Source organism: Lepidochelys kempii, chromosome 7 (assembly GCF_965140265.1).
Source record: "Lepidochelys kempii isolate rLepKem1 chromosome 7, rLepKem1.hap2, whole genome shotgun sequence".
NCBI lineage: Eukaryota > Metazoa > Chordata > Testudines > Cheloniidae > Lepidochelys > Lepidochelys kempii.
The window spans coordinates 19,414,773-19,439,307 of NC_133262.1; the positions used below are offsets into that span (position 1 = coordinate 19,414,773).

A 24,535-nucleotide genomic window follows, 5' to 3' on the forward strand; every position below is an offset into this window, starting at 1 on the left:
TATTGCAGAACTCGATCCCCCAACTGGAGAAAAGTTCAATTAAAAAAGCAGTTATGACAATAACTGCCACATTCTTGAAGGATGGACAGATCTTATTTCTACAGATGGATAACAAATCTGTGGATTTTTGTATCTTTGGGGTCTAATGCAATGAAAAGATACCATGTACCAAAGTAATTATTTAGCAATACTGAGAGTCATCAACTGTCTGGGATTGGATGAAATCGACTTATTGCTAGAGACTGTGAAAATAAAAGCAGGGTCTTGCAAACACAAATATTCTAATAGGCATTACTCTCTCTTCTCATACAAACAGTATTTCAGATAATTGGCAGTTAAACAACATTGCAGAGTTTTATAGCTCCCATTCTTGCGTCTGAAAAAGGGCACTGTGTTGAGGCAGGGAGCAGCCTAGCCTGGTGCGGCCACGGTCTTTCACTGCGATGCAGGAACTAAGAGATTAATTTCTGAGCTTGTAAAACAACCTTCCGCCTGCTCTTGACCCTATCAAATCCGCAATGAAGCCATTTGCTGCAATTTGACCGTTTATCTTCCCTTGAGGTCAGACTCTCACAACCATCAACATCCAGTCGTGGCTTTTTAATTGTTCAGAACCACCACCACGCACTTTCATTGTTCAGAAAAAAACAACACTCATGGTCTGGTATGGTAGTCAGATTTTTGCTAGGACATGCACAATTGTTTATTTAGGTTTTCTGGATGCATATCTCCATAAATCCAGGCACTTACACCTCTAGCTTGAGGGAAAGTTACCTGCTATTGTCCTGAAATTCTCCCTATCTATCCATCAAAGGCTTCTATACTGCACTGTTTGTCAGGATATAAACAAAACTACTTGTTTTTTCCCCTCCCAATACATTGCCTAAGTCTTCAAATGAACACAAGCCTTCTTTCCATTAAGGTATTGTATTTATACTCTACAGCAAAAGTTTGATGCAAGGACCTTGAGCACACTCATTATCTCAAGATTCAGGTTAAGCCTGAAAAACAGTAGTTTGGTATTAAGACATTTAATAGTGCCACACTAACTTTTCCAAATATCAGTTTAGCAATACTAAAGACAAATTTCTACTCACAACCTTTAGGAGGCAGTGTTCCCAGGAAGTCAAAGGGGGGTTAGATCAAAGGGAGAGCTAAATGGTCTATAAAGTTACATACTAATCATTTTAGAAATCAGCTTGTTTAAAGTTGTAGGCAAACAGATTACGCTATTCACCTCCATCTCAAAATTACACTGAAAGACTGCACAATCAGATTTTTTTTTTAAAAGCCATTATTCTAGAAGCATACATGAGAGCATTTCTGGAAAGACTACATAAACACAGACTCTAAATAAACTTGATACATAAATGACAGGTTTCAGAGTAGCAGCTGTGTTAGTCTGTATTCGCAAAAAGAAAAGGAGTACTTGTGGCACCTTAGAGACTAACCAATTTATTTGAGCATAAGCTTTCGTGAGCTACAGCTCACTTTATCGGATGCATACTGTGCAAAGTACAGAAGATCCTTTCTATACACACAAACCATGAAAAAATGGGTGTTTACCACTACAAAAGGTTTTCTCCCCCCCCCCCCACTTTCCTGCTGGTAATAGCTTATCTAAAGTGATTGCTCTCCTTACAATGTGTATGATAATCAAGTTGGGCCATTTCCAGCACAAATCCAGTTTCTCTCCCCCCCCCACCCCCATTTTTTCATGGTTTGTGTGTATAAAAAGATCTTCTGTACTTTCCACAGTATGCATCCGATGAAGTGAGCTGTAGCTCACGAAAGCTTATGCTCAAATAAATTGGTTAGTCTCTAAGGTGCCACAAATACTCCTTTTCTTGATACATAAATGAAATTCAGTCTGAAGTTAGTAACCAAAAATCCAAACCTATTTCAAGCATTCACATAAATGACCATTAAAACTTTTAAGACAGTCCCCAAATACAGAACATTCCAACAGGAAGCAAGAGCAATGAATGGTACCTTGGAAAGCTGCCATATCAGGGTCTCTCTACAGGAGAGTACATTGAACTACAGTTGCAGTGACAGGCTTTGAAGTCCTACTGTCTCCAGAATTTTGTATCAGTTATCCATGGCAACTCTTCTGGCAAAAGCAAAAATCTTCAAAATGTTCACTAATCTTAACCCAGAATCTCATCTCATTAACATTTCAATTTGAGAAGAACGAGCAAAGCTTTTGCCAACATTGTAAAGTTAAGAATTAGTTTTAACCTCACTCTTCCTTAACCAGAAAGGCAACCAAGTGACAGTTTTGAAATAGCTGTAACAGAGTTAGAGTGTATTCAAAAACTCCAAAGAATTGAGTAGCTGTAGGTCATGCAGAGGAATGTGTTAGGGTGAATTCACATCAATCTAACTTCTTGGCAGTATCAGAAAATGTCAGCCAAGGGCTTCCATCAAGTGGTCTGCCAAGACTGAGGCGGACAATGGTGTCCACAGCAGTGTTTACTTCCTGAATGAATGAATTCACACCAGTAACACCTTTTCATGAGACTGAGGCTTGGTGACAGAAGATGAAAAGATGACAATTTGGTGGAAGAATCTTATTTAGAAAGAAACAGCTGTTGCACTTTTGCAATCATCTTTTCTTTTGTGAAGACAGAATGTTTCTTCCGTAGGCCTAGTGTCCATCTGTTTAATGTTTCAGCTCAATAAATGAAAACCAAAGAGGAAGAATCTACTACCAGAAGTTCATAAGCATCCTCTCCTCTATTTTCTGATGGAGCCATCCAATGTTAGTATTTGCTGTAAGAAGTCTCATCATTCCAGAGACAGTAGTTACCTCTGTTTTTCTGGTCCCTCCTTTGAATTAACCAAAAAATAGTTTGAAAACAACATTTAAAAAAAAAGTAAACTTTGACCAAAGTCAGTAATCCTTACTCTGCTCACCTCACCTCTGGTTCCTTTGTGAGCCAAGTGCTTGTCCATTGATCACTAAATCTCAGGAGCCTGGCCAGTCTCAAGAATATTTTGTATTCAGCTACACTGTGTTAATACTACTTTTTCCCCCACTCTCTACCAGCTAGGCAGAGATAACAAGCCTCACATTGGGAGGAGGAAAAACAGACATTAAGCATCCCACTCCAATATCCACCAGGAAAGGCCTATTTGGCAAATGTTAACAGCACCTAGGGCAAGTCTCCTTGATGGGGAGTGGAGGGGGGCAGGGAGAGTATATTTGCCACATAAAAGTGCCTGGAGCTGGCACCTTGCACTCCCATTTCATTTAATGGAAGCTGAGGATGGGGATCATCTCAGGAACTCCTCAGCTCCTTGTAGGATCCGGTCCCAAGGGTAAAACTTTCCTTTTGGAGCTCTACTGTGGATTTTAATTTCCAGTACATTACTCTCCTAAGGGGAAACCTGTGCTTGTATGGAGAGAGCAGAATATCAGTCAAGATCCACTGTGTATGAGAAGAGAATTTTGCCTTAAGTTAACAAGCACCATACAGGGTGAAGGATGCGCAATGGTTCAGGCATTATCACAGCCCTCATGGCTGTAAGAGAATTCAGAGTGGATACTTCTGGTCATGGAGCCCACAGAAACTTTCTACAAATTGTGAACTTGGATACCATAGTTTTGCGATGGGGCAACTTCAGTGCATCCATCACTCAATAGCTAACTCGTTATCCCTAACAGGAGCTGTGCATATACACCGATATAAGAATCCCATGTATGTCATGCCAATCATTTTTAAGACACCACCATTCTGATTTCTCAGCTCAGTAGGATGATGATGAGGACAGTTTTATGCAAAAATATTTAAATTCACACTGCTTAAAATATAAAAGCGACTGAAGTGTCTAACATAAGACTTTATTACATTATCTTTCATGCTACGACACTCACATTTGTCAATTTTTTCATGGAGCCTGACAACATGCAGCAGGAATATTAAACATGCAAAATTATGTAAAGGAGATGTTAGAACAAATCCAATTTGTGGTTTTGTGATGACATATTACCCTTCTATTTCAATTGCAAACAGAGAGCAGAAAAATGGAACAATACAGCAGAGACCATAAAAAAAATAGTTCAGATAGTGAAGATTATTAAGAACGTACAAGGCCTTATACTGCAAAGTACTCAATGTCCTCAATTCCCAATGGGAGTTGAGGGTTCTCCATACCACACAGAATTGGACCCACCTAGTGCTTTGCATCTTCAAAGTGTTGAGCCGACATTAACTAGCCATTGTAACACCCATCCATTCTTAAAAACACATGTGAAGCATATGACAGACAATTCTCTAAAGAAAATCTTGAAGGGAACTTAGGACTTATTTCTCAGCATGTCTGACTACCTGTCCTTGTAATATAATCTGAACAGCTCCCCGGCCCAATTAAAAAATTACAGTGCTGTGCAGATACAGAGAAGCATCCTTGGTATGCCTTAGTTGGTACAGTAAGAAGAACCTTCTGCATTGTACCAAAAATATCAAGATAATTTTGTTGCCTTCAATAATACTCTATCTTTTATATAGATTTGATTTAATAAGTACTGACACTGTGTTAGGCATTCTATAGATTGTGGAGGAAATACGGGTACTTGCCCCCAAAAGCTCACATAACAATAGACAAAGCATCCAGAGACCAGAAGATTGATTTACAACACCCGTAAGTGTTCCCTAATATATGAAGCAATACTTTGCAGTGATTAGCCCTGATTAGCTTCCTGGAATTGTGTTTTATACAGGGGGCTGAAAGAGGAGAGAACTGAGCCTTGCACATAAAGAAAGGAAATTAGGTCCAGGCATAAAGGGACAACACTGAAGAAGACACAAAGTAAACACTGGGGAGAGGATATTGACAGAGAAGTTTGATGTGCTTAAAACTCTCACCTAACTGTGAGGGATGGCGAGGAGGCCCAACAGACTAGATACCAGCAGGCAAAAACAAAAAAATACATAATTTAAATGACAAAGGACAGGCACTCTCTCAATATAGCGAGAGAGCATGGGTAGCAGGTGGAGCTCCCTTTGGGGAGGCTAGCCCCTGGCTTGGCCCCTTCCGCCTCCACCCCACCCCACGGCTGGAGCCCAGAGACTCCTGATCCCCCATGGCCAGAACTCCAAGCGCCCCCCCGCCCTTGGCTGGAGGAGCCCCAGGCCACCCGAAGCCCTGATCCCCCGCCCCACCTGCCCAGAGAAGCCCCGGGACAGTTGCAGCTGCGCCTCCCCTAACTAGACCCCAAGCCGACCCAGGGGAAAGCCTCTTGTCCCAAACAAGCTTTTGATATGCCCCATGCACATTGCGGGGTGGCTGAGGAGGCACTGTGCGCTTTTCAGCTTCCTGGGTTCAGCAGTAATCTCTCTGGAGTCCAGGATGATGAACCTGAGAATCTGAATAGCACATACTGCCGCCTCAGCCACCCTGGAACCTGCATGGGGCATAATAAAGCAAAAACTTCCCTTGCCAAACCCCACAACCTATCATTCCTGCTGCCCATGCAAGAGAGCACTATTGTACCTGACTGTGAAAATGACCCTTTAAAGTCTCCTTCAAATGCATACTTCCATGTTGGACTTTTTGAATAGCCTGGAGGTCTGGCTGTTCAAATTCAGCAGAGAGCCAGTCCACCTTGCCCCTCCATCCTGGTGGCAGCTTTCCCCACTTTGCCTCAAATATATTATGCAGTACACAACAAGCAGCTATAACTATTGGAATTATTTTTTCCTCACTGAGATCTAACATAGTGAGGATATGCCAATGACCCATCAATCCACTAAAAGAACATTCCATAGTCACTCTGCACCTACTGAGTCAGTAGCTCAATCTTTCTTTGGCATTGTCCAGATGGCCAGTGTATGGCTCATGAGCCAGGGAGCTAGGGGTAGGCTGGGACCCCCAGAATCACTATGGGCATCTCCACATCACCAGTGGCAGTCTGCCACATGGGAAAGAAGTGTCCCTGCATGCAGTTTTCTGAAAACTTCTGTGTTCATAAAGATGCAAGCATCACCCACCTTTCCCTGTCCAATCCACACTGATATCAATGAAGTGTCCCCACTGATCCACTAACACTGGCATAACCATGGAAAAGTATCCCTCTCTGTTGATGTACTCAGCAGCAAGGAAGGCTGGTGCCAAAATAGGGATATGCATCCATTTACTGCCCCACTGTAGTTCAGAAATCCCATAGTTGCAAATCCATCCACTATTTCTTGCACACTGCCAGGAATGAGAGATGATTAATGGCCCTACACAATTGTCTGACCAGAGTCCCAGTGTGGATTTTCCAACCTCAAAATTATTTCCCACTGACTGGTAACAATCTGACATTGCAAGCTTCCACATCATGATCAACACTCACTTCTCCACTGCCCAAACAGCTCCCATTATGCTGTTCATTATGCTGTTCATGCACTGCAATGAGGTTTTTGCATCCAGAAGTGCTATAGACACCACTCTTCATCCCAAACCTGGATTACTATGTGACCCACTAATCAGTGCTTGTCTCAGGCCCTGAAGTGGTGCTCCACTGTCTGCAGCTGCTCTGTGAATATCACCAGCAACCTGGATCCACCCTCCCCCCCACACCTCCCGTCCAACAAACTCTCCTCAAAGACATCCTCATCTTCCTCATTGTGATCCCAGTTGTTGCAGTACTTCTTGGAGATCTACCTCCTGTATTTACAATGCTCATAAGAACAATGCTGAGCTCAGTGGACTCCACGCTTCTGTCAAAGAATGAAAAGCACTGTGAGAGTTTGTTGGATGTTTTAAAAAGGCACAAAAAATAGGGGACGTGGAAGGCATTCTGGTCTGGAGAACATTGCATGCTGGGAACTTGACCCTTACCTCCCAGAAATCCCTGGACTAATCATTACTATCCCACAAAACATTGCAAAAGTATACCAAAAGGCAATGTGACAGATGGCAGCGCATAGCACACAGGGATACCTTCCCATGTTGCATATCACTCTACGGATACACACACACACACAAACTCCTGGCAAGTATGTGCATCGCTGATGCAAGCAGCCAAGTATGCACACGCCCAAGTGATATACAAATTTAGGCAGCTGTATGCCCATGTAACTTGTGTTTGCAGTGTAGACATGGCTTAAGTATAGCAAAATGTTTACAACTCACAGCTCAGAATTAGGACTTTGTGGCAATATTTAACTGAACATAAAGGGCTGAATTGCCACTTATTTCAACATGTTAAAGTGTTATTACAGAATCTCCGGAAAAAAACAGGAAGCACCACTCCTCTTCCAAAATGAAAAAGGTAATGATCTGAAAACTGGAAGAAAATATCTAAGATGGGGAATCCAGAGAGGGTATGTCCGTTGGCAGAGTAAGTGATTTTTTTCAAACCAAGCACACGAAGGATCTGGGCAAGAAAAAACCCAAACTGAACACTTCCACCTGCAAAAAACCCTAAGCAGTATTGTACAACTCTGATACAAACAAGTCTTCCACATATCTGATGGAAACAGAAGAGCTACACGTCAGAAATTCTATTGTAAGCAACAAATAAATAAGTGTTGTCCCGTGACCACTGTAAGTGGGTGAGAGCCCAACTGAGGAGAAAAGATCGAAAACCAGGAAAAAAAATGTTTTGACTGAAATTCCCGTTTATTATGTAATTGCATCAGTATTAAATCACAGGCCCCATATGGCAGCTTCACTTGCTATTTGCATGCAATTATCTCTTGAAGAAAGTAGTACATAGCAGTGACAATGTAAGTTACAATCTTTCCTCAGACACTGCCATTCAACTGCCATCCGTATCAGGAAAATGAAACACTGTTAGTGTTATTTCTAGGATTAATAATACTTTTTAAAATTATTTAAGAGCTTAGGCCATAAAGGACTAACATGGTCAGTTAAACAAAACCACAGAAGCTTGCTGAGTACTTTTTACCTGAAACTCTCAATCTGAAATTTGCTACTGATTTCTTTTTAAAATAAAGCTTTTAAATAAAGATAGCCCAATAGCTTCACCTTTTGTGTTCCAGAACTCCTACTAGCTTTTATTTGGATTGCAATTATTTTAAAAGATTCAAAGTACACTCGATTGACATAGGCTGGAATAGGACCCAGGAGTCTCAACTCTGAGCCCCCGATCTGATTAACCACTGCCCTCCACTTGTTATAAAAGAACCACTTATGTCTCCTTAAGTTTCCTATGCACTTCACACAAAGTAAACCATGATTCCAGATGCAATGCTTTTACAGTCTCAAGTGAGACTAGACAGAGGGTTACAAAAACTAAAGGTTAAAAATATGAATTGCACATAAAAATCAGACATGCAGAATTTAAAGACAGGCTTTACAAATTTATTGGGTTCACTATTTTTAGCTTTATTTCAATTCTATCTTACTTTTTCTCCATTAAATACACTTTTCACCCCTTCCCTGTGCTATCATTTGAAATTACATTGTACTAATTCTGCATATAAATTGTAGCAAGAAGTGAGCGCGCCAAATTTTGGCAATACAAATCACGCATGACTCTTGCAGAAAAATCCCTCTAAATGGCCACAAAGGAGCAGACAATGCTGAATTAATTTTTCAAAAGAGCAAAACACCACATTTTGAAATGCTGATTTGACTAATGGGCTGAATGATGGTATTGTGGTTGTACTGAATCATAAAGCAATGAACTCTGCTAGTACACATGTATCAATGACTTGAAATGTACATGTGGGGTTTTTTTTAAATGTACTACACATTTATACTGTAACATTAGCTAAATATTGCAGCTTTAAGTAATTTTTAACATTTCAGACTGCATGCTTAATCTATGGAACAGATTACAATAAAATTCTTGTTTCAGGCAGAACCGATACGCCTACATCATTTCTGCAAACACAGCCCTTTATGCAAATCCCAGGCAAGTTGCTCACTTGTTAGTTCTGTAGCAAACTTTTTTGCTTTTCATTTAGAAATTCCAACCAATAGGGCAACATTTCTGCTTTACTTCCAATGGAACAGAAGCTATTTACCTCCCCCCCCATCATGCAGATTAGTTTTAAGGGCAGGTCATATGTCTAGTAAGACCTCTGAGTAAAATTATTCAGATTTCATAGCATTACTGGAATAGACATTGTAGAGCCCTGTGGGATACAGAGATCACCTTCAACCCTGCCTTTGTGAGGCATTTTAAACTCAGGATTAAGGCAGCATGAAGCACCTGCATACCTCTTCCAACCTCCACTGCCTAACAGTCTGTTACACAGCATTGGTCTCTGCTCTAGGGAAGCAAGTGGGGCTTCTCACCTGTAACATGTAAAATTTGTCTAGAGAAGAGAACGAGCTGCTCCTCCTAGAGCTCTTTCCCTACCTATTTTATTCCTGTGGACTAGTTTACAGTTCATTAAAAGAGCCGCGTGCAGTGCCAGAAACTGCACAGGCAGGTACCACGGCATCTTCTGCCAATGAATCACAGTCCTGACCCACAGCAACTTTAATTCAAGGTCCCATTCTTAGTCATAGAAAATTAGGTCAAATGGTGGATTTGTTTTATGATGTGGATAATCATCCACCAATAAATCAAATGGGATCAGTAAATTCATTCTCACTTGTGACCCTAATAGTATTTAAAAACAACTTCAGAGAAAGATTAAACGACAGGGGAGGGACAAAGGGAGTTGCCCATCATCTAAATACTAATGACTTCCCTCTCTTGGTTTTTACACTGTGTCCCCACCACAGTGGTATTTAAGTATTTAAAATACTGTAGGTACTCTACACAAAGGTGACTTTACTTTCTGCCTCTCTCCCCTGTACAGAGGAGGACTGATTAGAGCATTTCATTCCTTTTACTCTTCTGCCCGGGTCTTCTCTCCTGCATAGTAAGAGTAGACAGAAGCATATGCATGTCTCACTGATGTTCTGCAGCTACTGGAAGAACTTCAACATGTGACATGCCAGGCCCTCATGATAGGCACTGGGGACTGTCACTGAAAATCAAACACTCTGTAGGGCAGGGTGTCTGCTTTCCGAAAGAGAATGGTCACTAAACACACACAGTATTAAAAAAAATCAAAAACTAATGACATTGCCAGTTATTGCCATTTTAGAATTACCTCTTAGTTAAGGTTATGGTAAATTGATGAGAGTAACTAGAACTGAAGTTCTTATTAATGACCTGTCTTTCACTAAAAGACATCACTGTAGATTTGAAGCAGCCTTTGAAACCACAGGGTTTGCTGCCTTCTGCAGAGTTTTGTTAGTGTAGAAGTAATTTTTGGCAGGGAAAGCGAAGGAACATGCTTTTGTAGTGGGATAAGACTTCAGTTCAAAAACTGTTTATATTTTGCATGAGGACTCTGATGGACATTTATATAAAATGAAAATTACCACATATCCTGTTGTCATGGTTACAGGGCAAACCTGCACCTTAGACCCCTTTTACTCTCTCAAGCACACCTCGGAGGTGACAGAACCGGCTTCCTGCACCTCACTCTGGGTGCAACCATGCTATGCAATGACTCTCAGACAACCTCTGGGCTGCAGCCCCCCATTTCCCAACCATGTTAACGCAACTGGGCCAGCTCTGTTTTGGCACCTCTCGTCATTATAGGTAGCTATGACCAGCAAGGTGGTTAATGGAACTCCAACACAGCTTATTCAAACAAAGTATTATTTATTTACTCACCCAATAGTACAAAGCATGCAGATCAAGGGTAAAAAAAATAAACATCTACATGCATATTTCCCTTCATATAACCGTTAATCTTTCCTGCGTTTCACCTAGACTACTTACGTCCACTGCAGGAACTGTGTGCAATAGAAACCTCTCAGAGATAGCTCTATACAGTGGGATCTGTTTGACCCAGGTCACAGCAAAAAAGCTTTCCAACAAGTGGGGGGAAGATATAAAAGAGGGACAGTGACAACATGAGGCGTCCTCACTCTCTCTACGACACCATACCTGAGGAACAAAGACTGAACTGTGAGAAGTGATGGTCCCAGGCTAAGATCTTTAGCCTATGTAAGAAAACCTGAGAAAGCCAAGGCAACTTGTGCCTTAAGAATCTGCCAGCCTGTTTATCACTCAGGGTGAGAATCTGTTAATTTGTATACTACCTATGTAGTGTGTTAAACTCAGTCTGCAGTTTTTGTTTATTTACTAAGGTAAACTGCTTTGTTCTGTTTGTTATCCCTTTAACCACTTAACATTCACCTTTTGTAGTTGTTAAACATATTTCTTGTTAATAATAAAACCCAGTTTATGTAATTTCTAACTGGGGGGCAAGACATCATGCACATCTCTCTTCACGTTGAGAAGAGGGTGGATTTTTATTAGCTTGAGCTGTGCAGATTTTTCTATACAGTGCAAGACCGTATTATTTTCGGTTTATCTCCCAAAAGTGGTATGCACATAAGTGCTGGGAGAGGCCTCTCACACAGAGCTGACTTCAGTCTGTGACTGCAGTGGGGTGTGTCCCTGTGTGTGTGTGTGCTGCAAGAGGCTGGAGAGTCTAATTCAGCAAAGCAGGGAGAGGGAACCCTGGCTGGTTGAGCAAGAGAGGCTCAGTGAAATTCCAGTACATCAGGTGGCACCCCAGAAGGGGGCAGTCCAACCCGTCACAAATACCCTGTCCTAAAATGAGAAACTCAAGGCACACCAACTTGAATATTTTTTTAAACTAACTGATGTAGAAACAAATGCAGATTCTGATACATCACCTTTTATGAAATTGTTTTTTTAAAGATCTTTTTTAAAAAAAAAGTGCGTTTTTTCTGCTCCCCAGATCATTTGAACTGCCTTTCCAGCAGATGAGAAGCTGACTATACAAGCAAAACAGTGAAACTGACTAAAAGGCTGGCAAATGCACAAAGTGAACTGAAAAAAATAAGAATTTTTTCCCTACTAATTTCTCAGCTGTAGTCCTCTTACACATTACTTATAATTTTACTGGGTACAACATGTGACTTTCAACCTGCTATGCCTCTAACAGAGAATGGAGTCTGTGAGCCACATTCTGCCACCCTTATTCACAGGGTAGCATCCTGCTCCACAAATATTCCCAATAAAGTAAGGGTGGCAAAACACAGACCTGTAACATGAGTCCAGAAGAACATTGCAGTAGTCTTAACTTGCTAAACCTCTTGAGTACAATCGGTATTGCCCAATAGTAGTTTTTTTCAGTGGGGTTTGCTGCAATAGTTCACTTGTCACCAAGCAGTTCCATGTTTTTTTCATAATGTACAGTAGCAGTGACAAATTTTTGCTACCCCTGGGGAACTGCAAAATCTACACTCCTCATGGTTCATACTGCACAGTAACAATGTCATTGTCTGTTCTGCCTCTCTGCTACAAGCAGCCCATGCCTACCAAAATACCCAGCACAACACCTGACTTGATTCTTATATTGATTCCTCACTCTAAACTAGTGCATGGAATGCCTGTATTTCATGATAATGTTAATCTTCTAACGGAGCAATCTGCAGAGACAGAGATTAACATTCCAGCATAATCATAGTGACTTCAAAAAGGAGAGTGAATGTTAGGTAGATGACAACCCAGCAGCAAAAATCTCATCAAAATGAGAGTTTCAGTCAGCAGGCTCAATTAGCTGACAGTGTTAGTGGAAGTCAAGCAAATCACTATTTCAGACTGGGAAAAAAGAACCCTCAGTAAACCAGGTGGTTTTGGAAAGGAGCTCCCAGACTAGGGAGAAAACCATGACATAACTAACATTTAAAATATGCTAAAATACGCAATATCTTACTAGTCAAAAAGTATTTTGGATGATTAGCTTTTCAGGGCAAGGACAGTCTCTTACTATACATCTATACAGCACCCAGAACAATGCGGTACTGATACTGATTGGAACCTTTGGGTGATACCAGAATACAAATAGGTAGGATACAGACCATGAACACTAGGTACTGATTCTAGCAGTAGTAGCAAAAAAAGTTAGCAGCTTACAGCACAGTTAGGGATCAAACAAATCATATATAGAATCAATATCCAGTGACCCTGGTCTGTATCCTATTATGTATTAGGTACAAACACCGAGCAAGGAAAGTTTCAGCCCAAATGCCCTACCTATAATAGAAGCACATAAGTCGTCTTAACCATTGTCTTAAACAGTGAAAAACAGCACTTTCATGTTCTTATAACATGGTTGGTCTAAATCTTACCATACATTTTGAAACAATTTTACCTTTAGGCTGAAAGTTAAACTCCGACAATCTGGCATTATGAAAAAATATGCCAAATATGCCATGCTTCTGGAACAAATTAAAATGTTCCAACTGTCTGTGGCAAATGTTTTGAGAGGTGGTATTTTCCCAAAAGGATCTTATTTGCTGGTGAGCTAAGTCTGCTTATTTTAAAAAAAAAAAAAAAAAACCACATGATTCTTGTAGGCACAACTCAAATCCAAAAATTGCCCCTCCTTCCTGCCCTTCCCCCCAAAATAGTGGTTAGGAAGATCAGCCAAATGGAATGGGAAGAGGAACCCCATTCTCCTTAAGTCAGGAGGAACACTAATTGGAGGGAGGTAGGAGGGGTGGAAGACAGAGGGGGCAAGAGAAGGGCCACCTCTTCTGGTGAAAGAGCCATCTTATGTGGCAGGCACTATTCAATATGTGGTGCCTTTAAGTAGGAAGAGCAGCCACCAATGTTGCCTTTCAATTGTCAAAGGTAATATGTACCAAGGCGGCCCAGGTACACATACTGTACCTTGTCAAGCTACAAGCATTTCAATGCTTTTACAATACAATATAGTATACAATACCACAAAAACAAAATGACAAGTTTTATCATTTCCAGTGAAAACATCAATCACATTCATTTCCCAGCAAGTATGCTCTAAGGCACAAGTAATGTCTCCTGCAGATAAATAAGTTTAAAACCATGGTAATTTAAGTTCAGCTCCAGTGATAGGCTGTCAGTCATCTTAATCGTTAAACTACAAACAGTGTTACTATAGTTTTTGGCTTTGGGTAATTAGGTCCTTATGAGCTCTCATGTCTATTACCTCCCACTAAAGTCTCACAAAATATGAGCCATGAGCCTTCTCTCAACAAAAAAGGAGCCACCACAAACTAATTTAAAACCAGTGAAAGGTGCTATCTTTGGTAGAGTTCAAGTATGAAGTCAGTACTCTTTAAGGATGTGCATTCCACATTACTATTTATTGCTATTCGACTAAACTCTGTCATGAAATTAAAGCCACAAACAGATACCGCTCCAGGAACTGAAGCAGTCTGCCTATCTTAGGTGGAATCTTTATTCTATTGATATGTCTGCATTAGAATAAAATTGTAATTAATGCTAATACTTTAATTACTGCCTATATATGAACAGAATTCTCATCATGCACTAATTTTTGGCTAAATACCAGGGAAAGCGTAGACAGCGAGACATCAGACTATGGAATAGTCCAAGGAAAGTAGCTGCACTTTTGTCATTTGGAACATTTAAAAGTAAACTAATAAGTCAACAATTCAAAACCTGTGATGTCTGGTAGCAATTGACAACTGCCACCATAGAACAGTCAGATGTAAGCAGTGACCACTGCCCAAAATGTCACACACACACAACTGGTACCAATTACTACCATTCTTGGAAGTCTCAAGGGAGAACCCGTGGACTACCTTCCCACTTCTCAGGTGGCCCCTCCAAAACAAGGTTTAGTCTCATCAATGGAGCAGTGTGAGGAAACTTTCAACCAATACTGCTGTATCCATTCTGTAATTTAAGAACCTCAGTCTCCACTACTATTAATTTTTGAGAGGTTTTGTATTTACTAAAATGGCTTCAAGAGTTAAAGAAATCCAATTCTCCATCTGGTTAATTATAGTCGTTTATACTAAATCAAATTAGACTTGGAAATCAGTTTTGTGTACTTGAAAATACTGTCCTAATTAGAGTATTTGTTTCATCTTTGACAAAGCATGATGAAAAATGTAGTAATGAAGTGGCAGGTATTCCTTATATCTTTAACAATAAACTCTAATTCCAAGATCTTGTCCCTAACGCATGGATTTATTAGGGTCCTAATCCCTCAAAAGCTATACTTTATAAAAATTATAAAATTTTTATCAACATTGTACAAACATGAAATCCAATAGTGCATCAGCTCTGCATCTGATTTGTTCTGAGCTAGATTCTTATAAGTTATTTTAATAAAGAACATAAAAACCAGAATATATTTACCAGAACAGCATGTTCTTTCATTATCACATTTATTCTCCTGTGAATAAAAAGTATGCCCTCTTACAACACTTATCTGGACATATGAAGGCTTTTTATAAATAGTACCACATATATTCCGGGCATTAGCCTTGGTTAAATCAGAAGGCTAATTTTTCAAATGGAGGAAGTTTAACAGGCAGAGATGAATCTTTGTTTTCCTCAGTCAGCACTTTTAAATGTACCAAGTAAATCGATGTAGAATAGAAGAAAAAAAAGTGCAAGACAGACTTTTCTCAACCTTACCCCCATCAATCCACTAACTGAAATAGCTTTGCAACCACATGTTGGAACAGATACCACTAGACAGAGACTACATCACTTGTAAACACTTTCTCACATAGATTAGGTAAACTAAGACACTATTAATATAATTCAGCTTCCTGGCTGCTCTAAACAGGATCAATCAGTTTACATGGCAGCGTGAAAACATCTTAAATATAGTCCCACACTGAGTTCACTAAAAACCCAGGTTTTGGGATAGTTTCTCAACATCCAGAGTCTACTTGGATGGATCCATAGTTCCATTCACACAAACTAAACTGTCAATTTTTCTGTAATATAAAGAAGGCCAAAGAGTTACCCAACTTACTAAATAAAGATTTGCTGTAGCAGTCTAGAATGACAGACGCTAATAAGAGGTAGAACTAGAACAGCTGTTGCTGTCACCACCATTACTTCTTTGATTATGGAACACAACATGACCAATATAATGCACTAAGTGTAGCTCTCCAGTTCTGGAGAACAAATGCACATAAAATAAGTCACACATCATTTGAGAAAAAAAGACGTAATGTTGGAATCTTTTCAAGCTCCTTGCTCCACTGGTGAAGATGCTATTTTACATAGTAGCTCTAGTCTATGGCAAGAGAAAAACTTGCTTTAAAAGAGAATTCAAACGGTTTAACAAAACCTAGAAGTAGACTGATAATAAATAAAGATCGGTCTGGGTAACTTACCCGCTCCACTGCTGTGGCCTCCTCACCAGCTACACAAACAGAAGTCATCTCCAGCACAGACAGGTTAATAGGAGTATCAGTGGTGGAGGAAGACCTGGGCCGGCCTGAATGCATATCTTGGGAAGATTTCCTGTTGATCTGTGGGCTTCCCTTTGGGGCATCCGACTTGCCTCGCCTGCTATGGAGGCTTGTCCCTCTCTTCATCTTAGGTGGCACTCTGATCTGCTGAAGCACTCGATTCAGAGCTGTGGGGTGGGTGGAGACACCATCAATTTCAGTACAGGTGCTTTGGCTTTCCAAATCCATTTCGGGCTCCATATCGGCCTGAGTTTGTTGCACATCATGTGGAGACACTGAAGACCTCCTGCGCTGGTGCTGGAAAAGTTGTTTCAAGCCTTGGCCAATCACATTAATGTTCTCCAAAGCATTATGAGTAATTTTGGACAACTTTTGCTCAGATTCGTGTTGTTTTTTGGTATCTTGATCTTGGGATTTGCCTCCAGGATCAGGGTCGTCATAGATCTGTTCACTGCCAGAAGGCTCCATTAGATGACACCCAACACGTTTATTTGACAATTCATAAACACAGATGTCCCCTGTCTTTATGTATTTTTTTAAATGCCAAGATTGTCAGCCAATTAGGTGTGCAATTGCTTCAAGAGCGACTACACATGCAGCTGTGCCACGGAGGTCTCATGCTTATCTAATGTTAAACAAAAGAGCCAATATTACACATCCATGCAGAAACTAGCAGGTTAAAAAAATCAATACAGAAAACATGCTGTTAAAGTCTCTCTCTTTTGTTCAAGCATCCTTCAGCCATTATATTAGAATCATGTATGCTGTGTGCAGAACAGAGAGGCTATGAAAGGACTGCTCATTCTTTATCAATGAGAAAATGTCCAGGACAGGAGGTGAAGCTGGGGAAAGTGAGAAAAAAGTTAAAAATGCTTCTCATGAAAAACAGGGAATGCATGCAATAGAGCCCAGAACAGTACCTGATAGAACTTGAGTCACTGGGATTCAATATTCATAGTTACATGTTATGTCATAATAGATTAATCGCCACTGCAAGATTGTCTTATCAATGATCTGATCTTCAAATGTAATAGCTGTTCTAACACCTATCATATTTTAGATATACTGGAAAACAGAGTAATGAGTCCACAGCTCATTATCAACTACAGCTGTTTATTTCCAATCAAATACACCATGGAATGGCTCATTACTACTAGTATCCATCAAGGCTACAGGTAACTGGATGCTAAAGCTTGCCTTCAAGTGGGGACAGGGAAGCTACTTAGGCGTAACTGGTATAATTTGGTCTATAAAAGTATCTGAGCAAACAAAAAATGCCTTTCTAAAAGCAGATTACTAAGTAACTAGACAGACAGAGGCAGCAGCACAGACATTTCTAGCTCAGCCATTTGAGAAGAGAAAGTGTTCAGCTTCTCCCAGCAAGTCTCAACCCCACCTCCCCCCTTGCTTCAGATGGGAGTTGCCCACACAACACTGACTGCAGTTGAGTGCTAAGATGGTAACACACTGCAGGAGGAATGCAGCAAGGGGATGAGGAAGGGAGTACAGAGGATCTTTTAATATTAAAAGCAGAATATTTAATGGGGGCTGGAGTGAGTGTGGGAAGGTTCACATTACTGCCATAGTTAATGAGATCACATGCACAGAAATTGGAGGTTGTTTTCTTGTGGGAGAAGATTTTGATTGTGCTTCTATAAATATATACACCAAATCACAGAAGTCCGCTCTCAATCTTGGCAGGAGACAGCATGAAAAAACCATGATCTTATTAAAATGCAACATATGTTTAGGATTTATTAGAACATTCATTTTAATCTTAACATAGCTGGATTGAGAAGGGATTATGATCCAAGATCTCCCTCAGTTTTGTGCACCTTAGACATAACACAATGGGTTAAACTGACATTCCAAGGAAAATTATAGCAGGCAGCACAGCAAGACCAACCAAATGAGCTGCATCAAACTCCTCCTCTTGGATGCCTTAGCAGATGGAGGCAAAATAAAGTACAATATTTAACAGGAAACATACTTTCTTGTGTTGTACTTTTCACCTGAAGATTTCAAAGCATATTGAAAGCATTAAGCCTCAAAAACTTTGGGGGTAAGTGTATAACCGCATTTTAGACTGAATGGCAGACTAAGGCACAGAAAGGTTAATGACTTGACCACATTCATACAGTAATTCAGTGGCAGAGCTAGTAAAATCTAGAAGCTCCAACTCCCAATGCCTTTGTTTGAACTGCTTAAGAAAACCCTTCTCAAGAGACCTGTGTCTTTATGACTAAGGCTACGATTATGTCACAGAGGTTCGCAGAAGTCACAGAATCCATGACTTCCAGTGACCTCCGTGACATTGGGGGCCCCCCCACGGCTGACCAGCCGCCGTGTAGTATGAAAAACTGCTGACTGAATTTGCTACATAGGGTGTACTGAGCATGCTCACACGAACTCAGCATGCTCAGTAACCTCTGCTGATGCCAGCAGCGGGCGACCCCTGCAGGAGCCCAGCCACCGCAAGGGGACCCTCCTGCAGCTGGCCCAGTCCAAATCTACGTCTCTATTCAGGCTGAATTTTGGAAGAAAAGGCAAAACTAGAAAACATTTTCCATTTCATTCAACATGCAAAATGGTTCAGTTAACAAATCCCAGTGGTTAACAAGAGAGCCCCCAAAACTGTGTGGCACACTAAACGTATAACTTGACATATGATCCATACCTCCATATTTACTTTAAGAATTCCCAAAATATTCATTATTCAGGCAGTCCTTGTTGAACAAAGATGGCCAACTTATTCGCTAAATAATATCTGTATCATCTTCTGCCATGGCACATTTAATAGCTTACTGCTGGTAGCTTTGTTGATCAGTTAAAACACCCGTAACTAGAGGTACATGAATTATTTGGTGAAAATCACTTACCTGACCAACGTAGCCCTTTTTCTGTTTACAAACTAACCACAAATAGATGATTTTAATCTTTTTATATTTGAAAATAGTTTGACATAGTTTGATGAATAAAACTTGTTTGCACACAGTCTGTTTGCAAACTGGTCACTAAGTATTCTCTATGTGCATTTATGACTGGATTACTAAAATGCCTTGACTTGTTCCTGGTTCCTTAGTGGCAAACATAAGGAAGTCCCTTTTTCTGTTTGAAAGTTACCTGCCTAACTTTGTATTTTTGTTTAATGAACCTACTGTTGGGCAAAAAGTCCTTTTCAAAATAGTTAAGACATGCATTTGTTCTTACAACTATTTACTTGTGGCTAGCCTTCACTTTCCCGGAACAAATAAAAACTTGCTCTCCCAAACACACACAAATGAAAGACTGTGAATACCAGCACAGTTAATCACTGCATTTTATTTGACTGAACATTCACAAGTGTTGTTTGGTGTGATCACCCCATTTATAGCCATAACACTTTAGATAACATCTATTTTGTAGATCTTGTCTTAAGTACCTCAAATTTTTCACCTAACAACCTTCACATTGTCCTTTTGGGAGGAAATTAAATACAAACCCTTTCAGTATCTCTCTCAAAAGTCTGCAAATCTGGTTAATTAGAGAAGAAAGATGGCAACACATCAAATTAATTTTGTAATAAATCCATATATGCTGTCAAAGACTTGACTGAGCACTTTACAACACCTTCCTTATTACATCTCAAAATGCATTCAAATATTCCTTCAATCGGACAGTTATTTCATAATAGCTTTGCGAAGTAAAGCTGCTCAAATTGAGCAGTTGGCAAAAATAGCTCAGAAGTGTAAAAAACATTTGATACTTGCCTCCATCACTTGTCCTTATGCATGGCTGACTGGTAGGAGCCCCTCCATTGAACAGAAGCTGCAAAAGAAATTGGACATGACGTCTAGCTCTTAGAAGAGATAAATGTATATATTTGGAAAGAATGATATAAAATGAGCAAGTTCTAAAACTAAATTTAAAAGACAGATTAAGTGCACCAGGAATAGGCTGAGCTTTCTAAAACTGTTTCACAGTAGCCCAAGAGAGATAATTAGAACTGAAGTTTAAACTAAGTCTTACAAGATTAATTGTGAAGTTCATGTGAAGGACTGTTCTCTATTTCTCAGAATTTATGGTCTTTGGTATGTGTACACAGCATAACTGGATTTCAAGCTAGAGTCTGCAAGAACAGACTGGTGTGCAGCCATTTTTCTTTCCCTTCTATTTATTTTTAAAATGTTCTGGATACAAGTTAACCAGCTTTGCTCAGTGTTTATTTTGGGCTCCCCTGCCATTTGAAATAAGACCACTTTTCAGCTCATTTATCTATTAAGCTTCTGTGCCTGTCACTTTGTCTGAACTGATATTTTGTTAAGTCCAATGACAATGCTTTGCCATGAATCACAACAGATATCTTCAAGTCCACTACAGCAACTGTGTTGCCCTCCCCCCACACCTTTTCCAGTGATGGAAGCACATAAACTGACAAAAGACAAAAGCAGCAGCGCTTTACCTTGGGGAGCGGAATAGCTCCCAGCGCTGGTGCATGGTCTACACTGCCACTTTACAGCGCTGAAACTTGTAGCACTGCGGGGAGGGAGGGGGGGTGTTTTTCCACACCCTGAGTGAGAAAGTTGCAGCACTGTAAAGTGGCAGTGTAGACAAAGCCTAAACTATGAAGCTTGAGCCCTCTTTACAAAGACTTGCTAATGGAGCCTTGAATGGCAGCTCTAAAATGGAATGGGTGCAAGAGATTTTAAAAGATTTTGGGTCCAGACTTAGTGGAACTTGCTGCATCTCAAGCAGCCAATACCGCCTTGTTTTCCTTTCAGAAAGAAAGGATAGTATATTTTCTAACATCTGAACAATTCAAAAAGTACACTGATAATCTGTTTACCATTTTCAGGTGAAAGAGAATGACAAGCCTAATGTGAGGATGTATGTTTGCTACCAAAACAGCATTGAAAAAAGAGGACTGGGTGGCTCAGAGAACTGGTAGTGCTTTTCTTGAGCAGATTTTCAAGAGAGCTCAGATTCTATCTAGACCCCTACATGAAGCATCCAGGTTTTCAAAAGTGATCAGCATACAGCAAGTCCTTTGAGAACAAGGGTGCTAGTATCCCTGTGAGGTGGAGAATGCATAATTCAGTCTCTATGGCCCATTCAATCCTTGGCCTCTTTTCCAAGACTACCAAAGAGGTTTATCATTGGGGAAATTTTTTGTATATGGTTACTTGACCATTAGGAACCTGACAAAAAAAAATAAAAATAAAAAAATAAACTAATCTAACTAACCATCACTCGACAATTCATGTAGGTCACCAAAGAGCTTTAGGATTATTAAAAATATGTAGTAACTACCCATCTGGGCTACATTTTAACTAGTGACCTAGAGATGAACAAGAGTGGCTGGATGTACTTTGAAAATCTGGCCACTTTACTTTGGGGTCTAAATCAAACCGGAGGTCTTTTGAAAATCTGTCCCTTCATTCCTAGGTCACTAGTTCAAATCAAACCGTGATCAGTAACTACCAAAGGCTGTTACTAATCCTAAAACTCTTTGGAGATGTATGTGAATTGAATGTGGTGCCCTCAGTCAGACTGCTAATGGGAAGGAGATTCATACGAAGGATCCCAACAAAAAGCCTCTTTTTGGCAGTCTTGGCAAAGAGGTTAAGGATTAAATGACCTTCAGAGTGAATTATTGTCTCACCTGTCCTGGAAGGGCTACAGATGTGCCATGACAGTGTGGGGGAACTAGCACCTCTGCTACCTATGCTATACCTATTCTGCAGCTAAAGACTTCAATACTCAGTGCCCTCCACTATGCACTTTTCCATAAGCGTTATAATTAGAGGGGAAAAATATGCAAGCTCTACGAATACATTAGCACTAAGTGGAAGGCTGCAAAGACAGACAGCACTTGTAGTAAAATTGGGGGTACTCCACTGATTTATCACACCTCAGATTCACATTGCTAACGAGGCAATTAAGAAAAGAATCACCAGGATCACTGAAGTAGGATGACAGAAAATGGGGGGAAAAAACCAAAAAACACATTATGAGAACAAATATGAACAATTCAAAAGTAAAATGGTTCAGGGAAAACATCTTGACTTAAAAGGATTTACACTGGCATAAAACCAGTGTTACACAGTAAAGAATTAGGCCCCCAGTTTGAAGTGGTTCTAATATACATTCTTGCCATTGGATTTTTCAGTTACTAGTTGTCTTACACTTAATCATAAACATAGAATATCAGGGTTGGAAGGGACTTCAGGTCATCCAGTCCAACCCCCTGCTCAAAGCAGAACCAATCTCCAACTAAATCACCCAGCTAGGGCTTTGTCAAGCCTGACCTTAAAAACCTCTAAGGAAGGAGATTCCACCACCTCACTAGGTAATCCATTCCAGTGCTTCACCACCCTCCTACTGAAAAAGGTTTTCCTAATAGCTAATCTACACCTTCCCCACTGCAACTTGAGACCATTACTCCTTGTTCTGTCATCTGCTACCACTGAGAACAGTCTAGATCCATCCTCCTTGGAACCCCCTTTCAGGTAGTTGAAAGCAGCTATCAAATCCCCCCTCATTCTTTTCTGCAGACTAAACAATCCCAGTTCCCTCAGCCTCTCCTCATAAGTCATGTGCTCCAGCCCCCTAATCATTTTTGTAGCCCTCCACGGCCCAAAACTGGACACAGGACTCCAGATGAGGCCTCACCAATGCTGAATAGAGGGGAATGATCATGTCATAAGTAGGCAATGCCCCTACTTATACAGCCCAAAATGCCGTGAGCCTTCTTGGCAACAAGGACACACTGTTGACTCATATCCAGCTTCTCGTCCACTGTAACCCCTAGGTCCTTTTCTGCAGAACTCATGCCAAGCCACTCGGTCCCTAGTCTGTAGCAATGCACGGGATTCTTCCATCCTAAGTGCATGATTCTACACTTGTCCTTGTTGAACCTCATCAGATTTCTTTTGGCCCAATCCTCTAATTTGTCTAGGGCCTTCTGTATCCAATCCCTACCCTCCAGCATATCTACGACTTCTCCCAGTTTAGTGTCATCTGCAAACTTGCTAAGGGTGCAATCCACGCCATCCTCCAGATCATTAATGACAATATTGAACAAAACCGGCCCGAGGACCGACCCTTGGGGCATTCCGCTTGATACCGGCTGTCAACTAGACATGGAGCTATTGATCACAACCTGTTGAGCCCAATGATCTAGCCAGCTTTCTATCCACCTTATATAGTCCATTCATCCAGCCCATACTCCTTTAACTTGCTTTAATGTTTTGCCTGCAGCAGAGTGAGTACATTTCTTCAGAGAAAGATTCACTGATTCTTTAGATAAAAAAGGTCAGTATATTCACTTAACATGGCTACCCAGCCTTCCCTGAATCTTAGCTGAAGAACTTGAACTGCAAATAACTATTTTTCTTTTTAAATGTAGTTTCCTGACTGAAAAAATAAAACTAATGTAATTTTGTAAATCTGATGTGCATGAAAGTAGAGTAATGTCTATGCTTCCCACACCGTTCTGACCAATAAAAATTAATCATGACCTGCTATTCAAATATATGGTCTTTCTTAAATATTTTTCGTGTATGCCTTTTAACTTCAAATTATTTTTTTGGACTGAAGTTCAACTTCCATTAAGTTTTTTAAAAAAGTCAAACCATAACTTATAAGAACTGTCCAGTTTTTGCCAATTAAAACTTTGGACAGCTATGTTAAGGCATTATAGAACTCAGTGGGTAGACAGAATCTTAGGATTCTGCACAGCCTTCACATCATATAATCCACTTTCCACAGGTACTAAAGACTGATTTGGAGATTTATATTGTGACAGTTGCTCGCCTTTTCCCCTTCTTGACTCTGGTAAGGATAAGTCATATTTCCTAGTTCCCATTAGAAACCATAAATTTTCTCCTGCATGCATTTTCCATGAACAAAAACCTCCACAGGGACTGGTTTAATAAAAAGCTTCAGCTTGTAGATGGTTTCTTTCATGAGAAGTAGTCAAAATCTCAGCCTATGGGGGGGGGGGGGGGAACAAATGGAGATGCCCTGTCCCAGTTCAATCTGATCAGATGCATATCAGAGGCAATTTTTTCTTTCTGTAACAGATCAAATATTACTGGTGATGATTGTTCCAAAACACAACGTGTTGCTGCAGAGAGGAAGAGTTACATTCCATTCCCTCCATTCTTTGCTCACTTTGCTTTTAAGAGAGTGTTCAGTGACATCACAACATCAAAAGTCAGACAGATTTCTGAGATCTAAATTAGCAAAATATTTTGCAGAGATCAAATTTCTTGGTCCAACAAATTTTGATTTAGTTGTTAGATTGCTGCATTGAGGGTTA

At 40.3% G+C, this 24,535-nt stretch overlaps 1 protein-coding gene across 12 annotated transcripts in view; it reads right to left on the bottom strand.

Annotated features, from left to right (window-relative positions):
• TMCC1 (transmembrane and coiled-coil domain family 1) overlaps positions 1-24,535 on the bottom strand; it is a 201,578-nt gene that overhangs the window by 136,929 nt on the left and 40,114 nt on the right. For 8 of the 12 annotated variants that reach the window (XM_073351263.1, XM_073351258.1, XM_073351256.1 and 5 more), the window contains 2 exons: positions 19,983-20,040; positions 16,156-16,858 (listed from right to left, as the gene is read on the bottom strand). In XM_073351263.1, coding sequence (XP_073207364.1) covers positions 16,156-16,701 — 546 coding nt within the window. In that variant the 5' untranslated portion in view covers positions 16,702-16,858; positions 19,983-20,040. Of the gene's footprint in view, positions 1-15,160; positions 15,713-16,155; positions 16,859-19,982; positions 20,041-24,535 lie in introns of those variants that run through there. The other 4 variants (XM_073351268.1, XM_073351266.1, XM_073351267.1 and 1 more) reach the window with 2 other exon arrangements.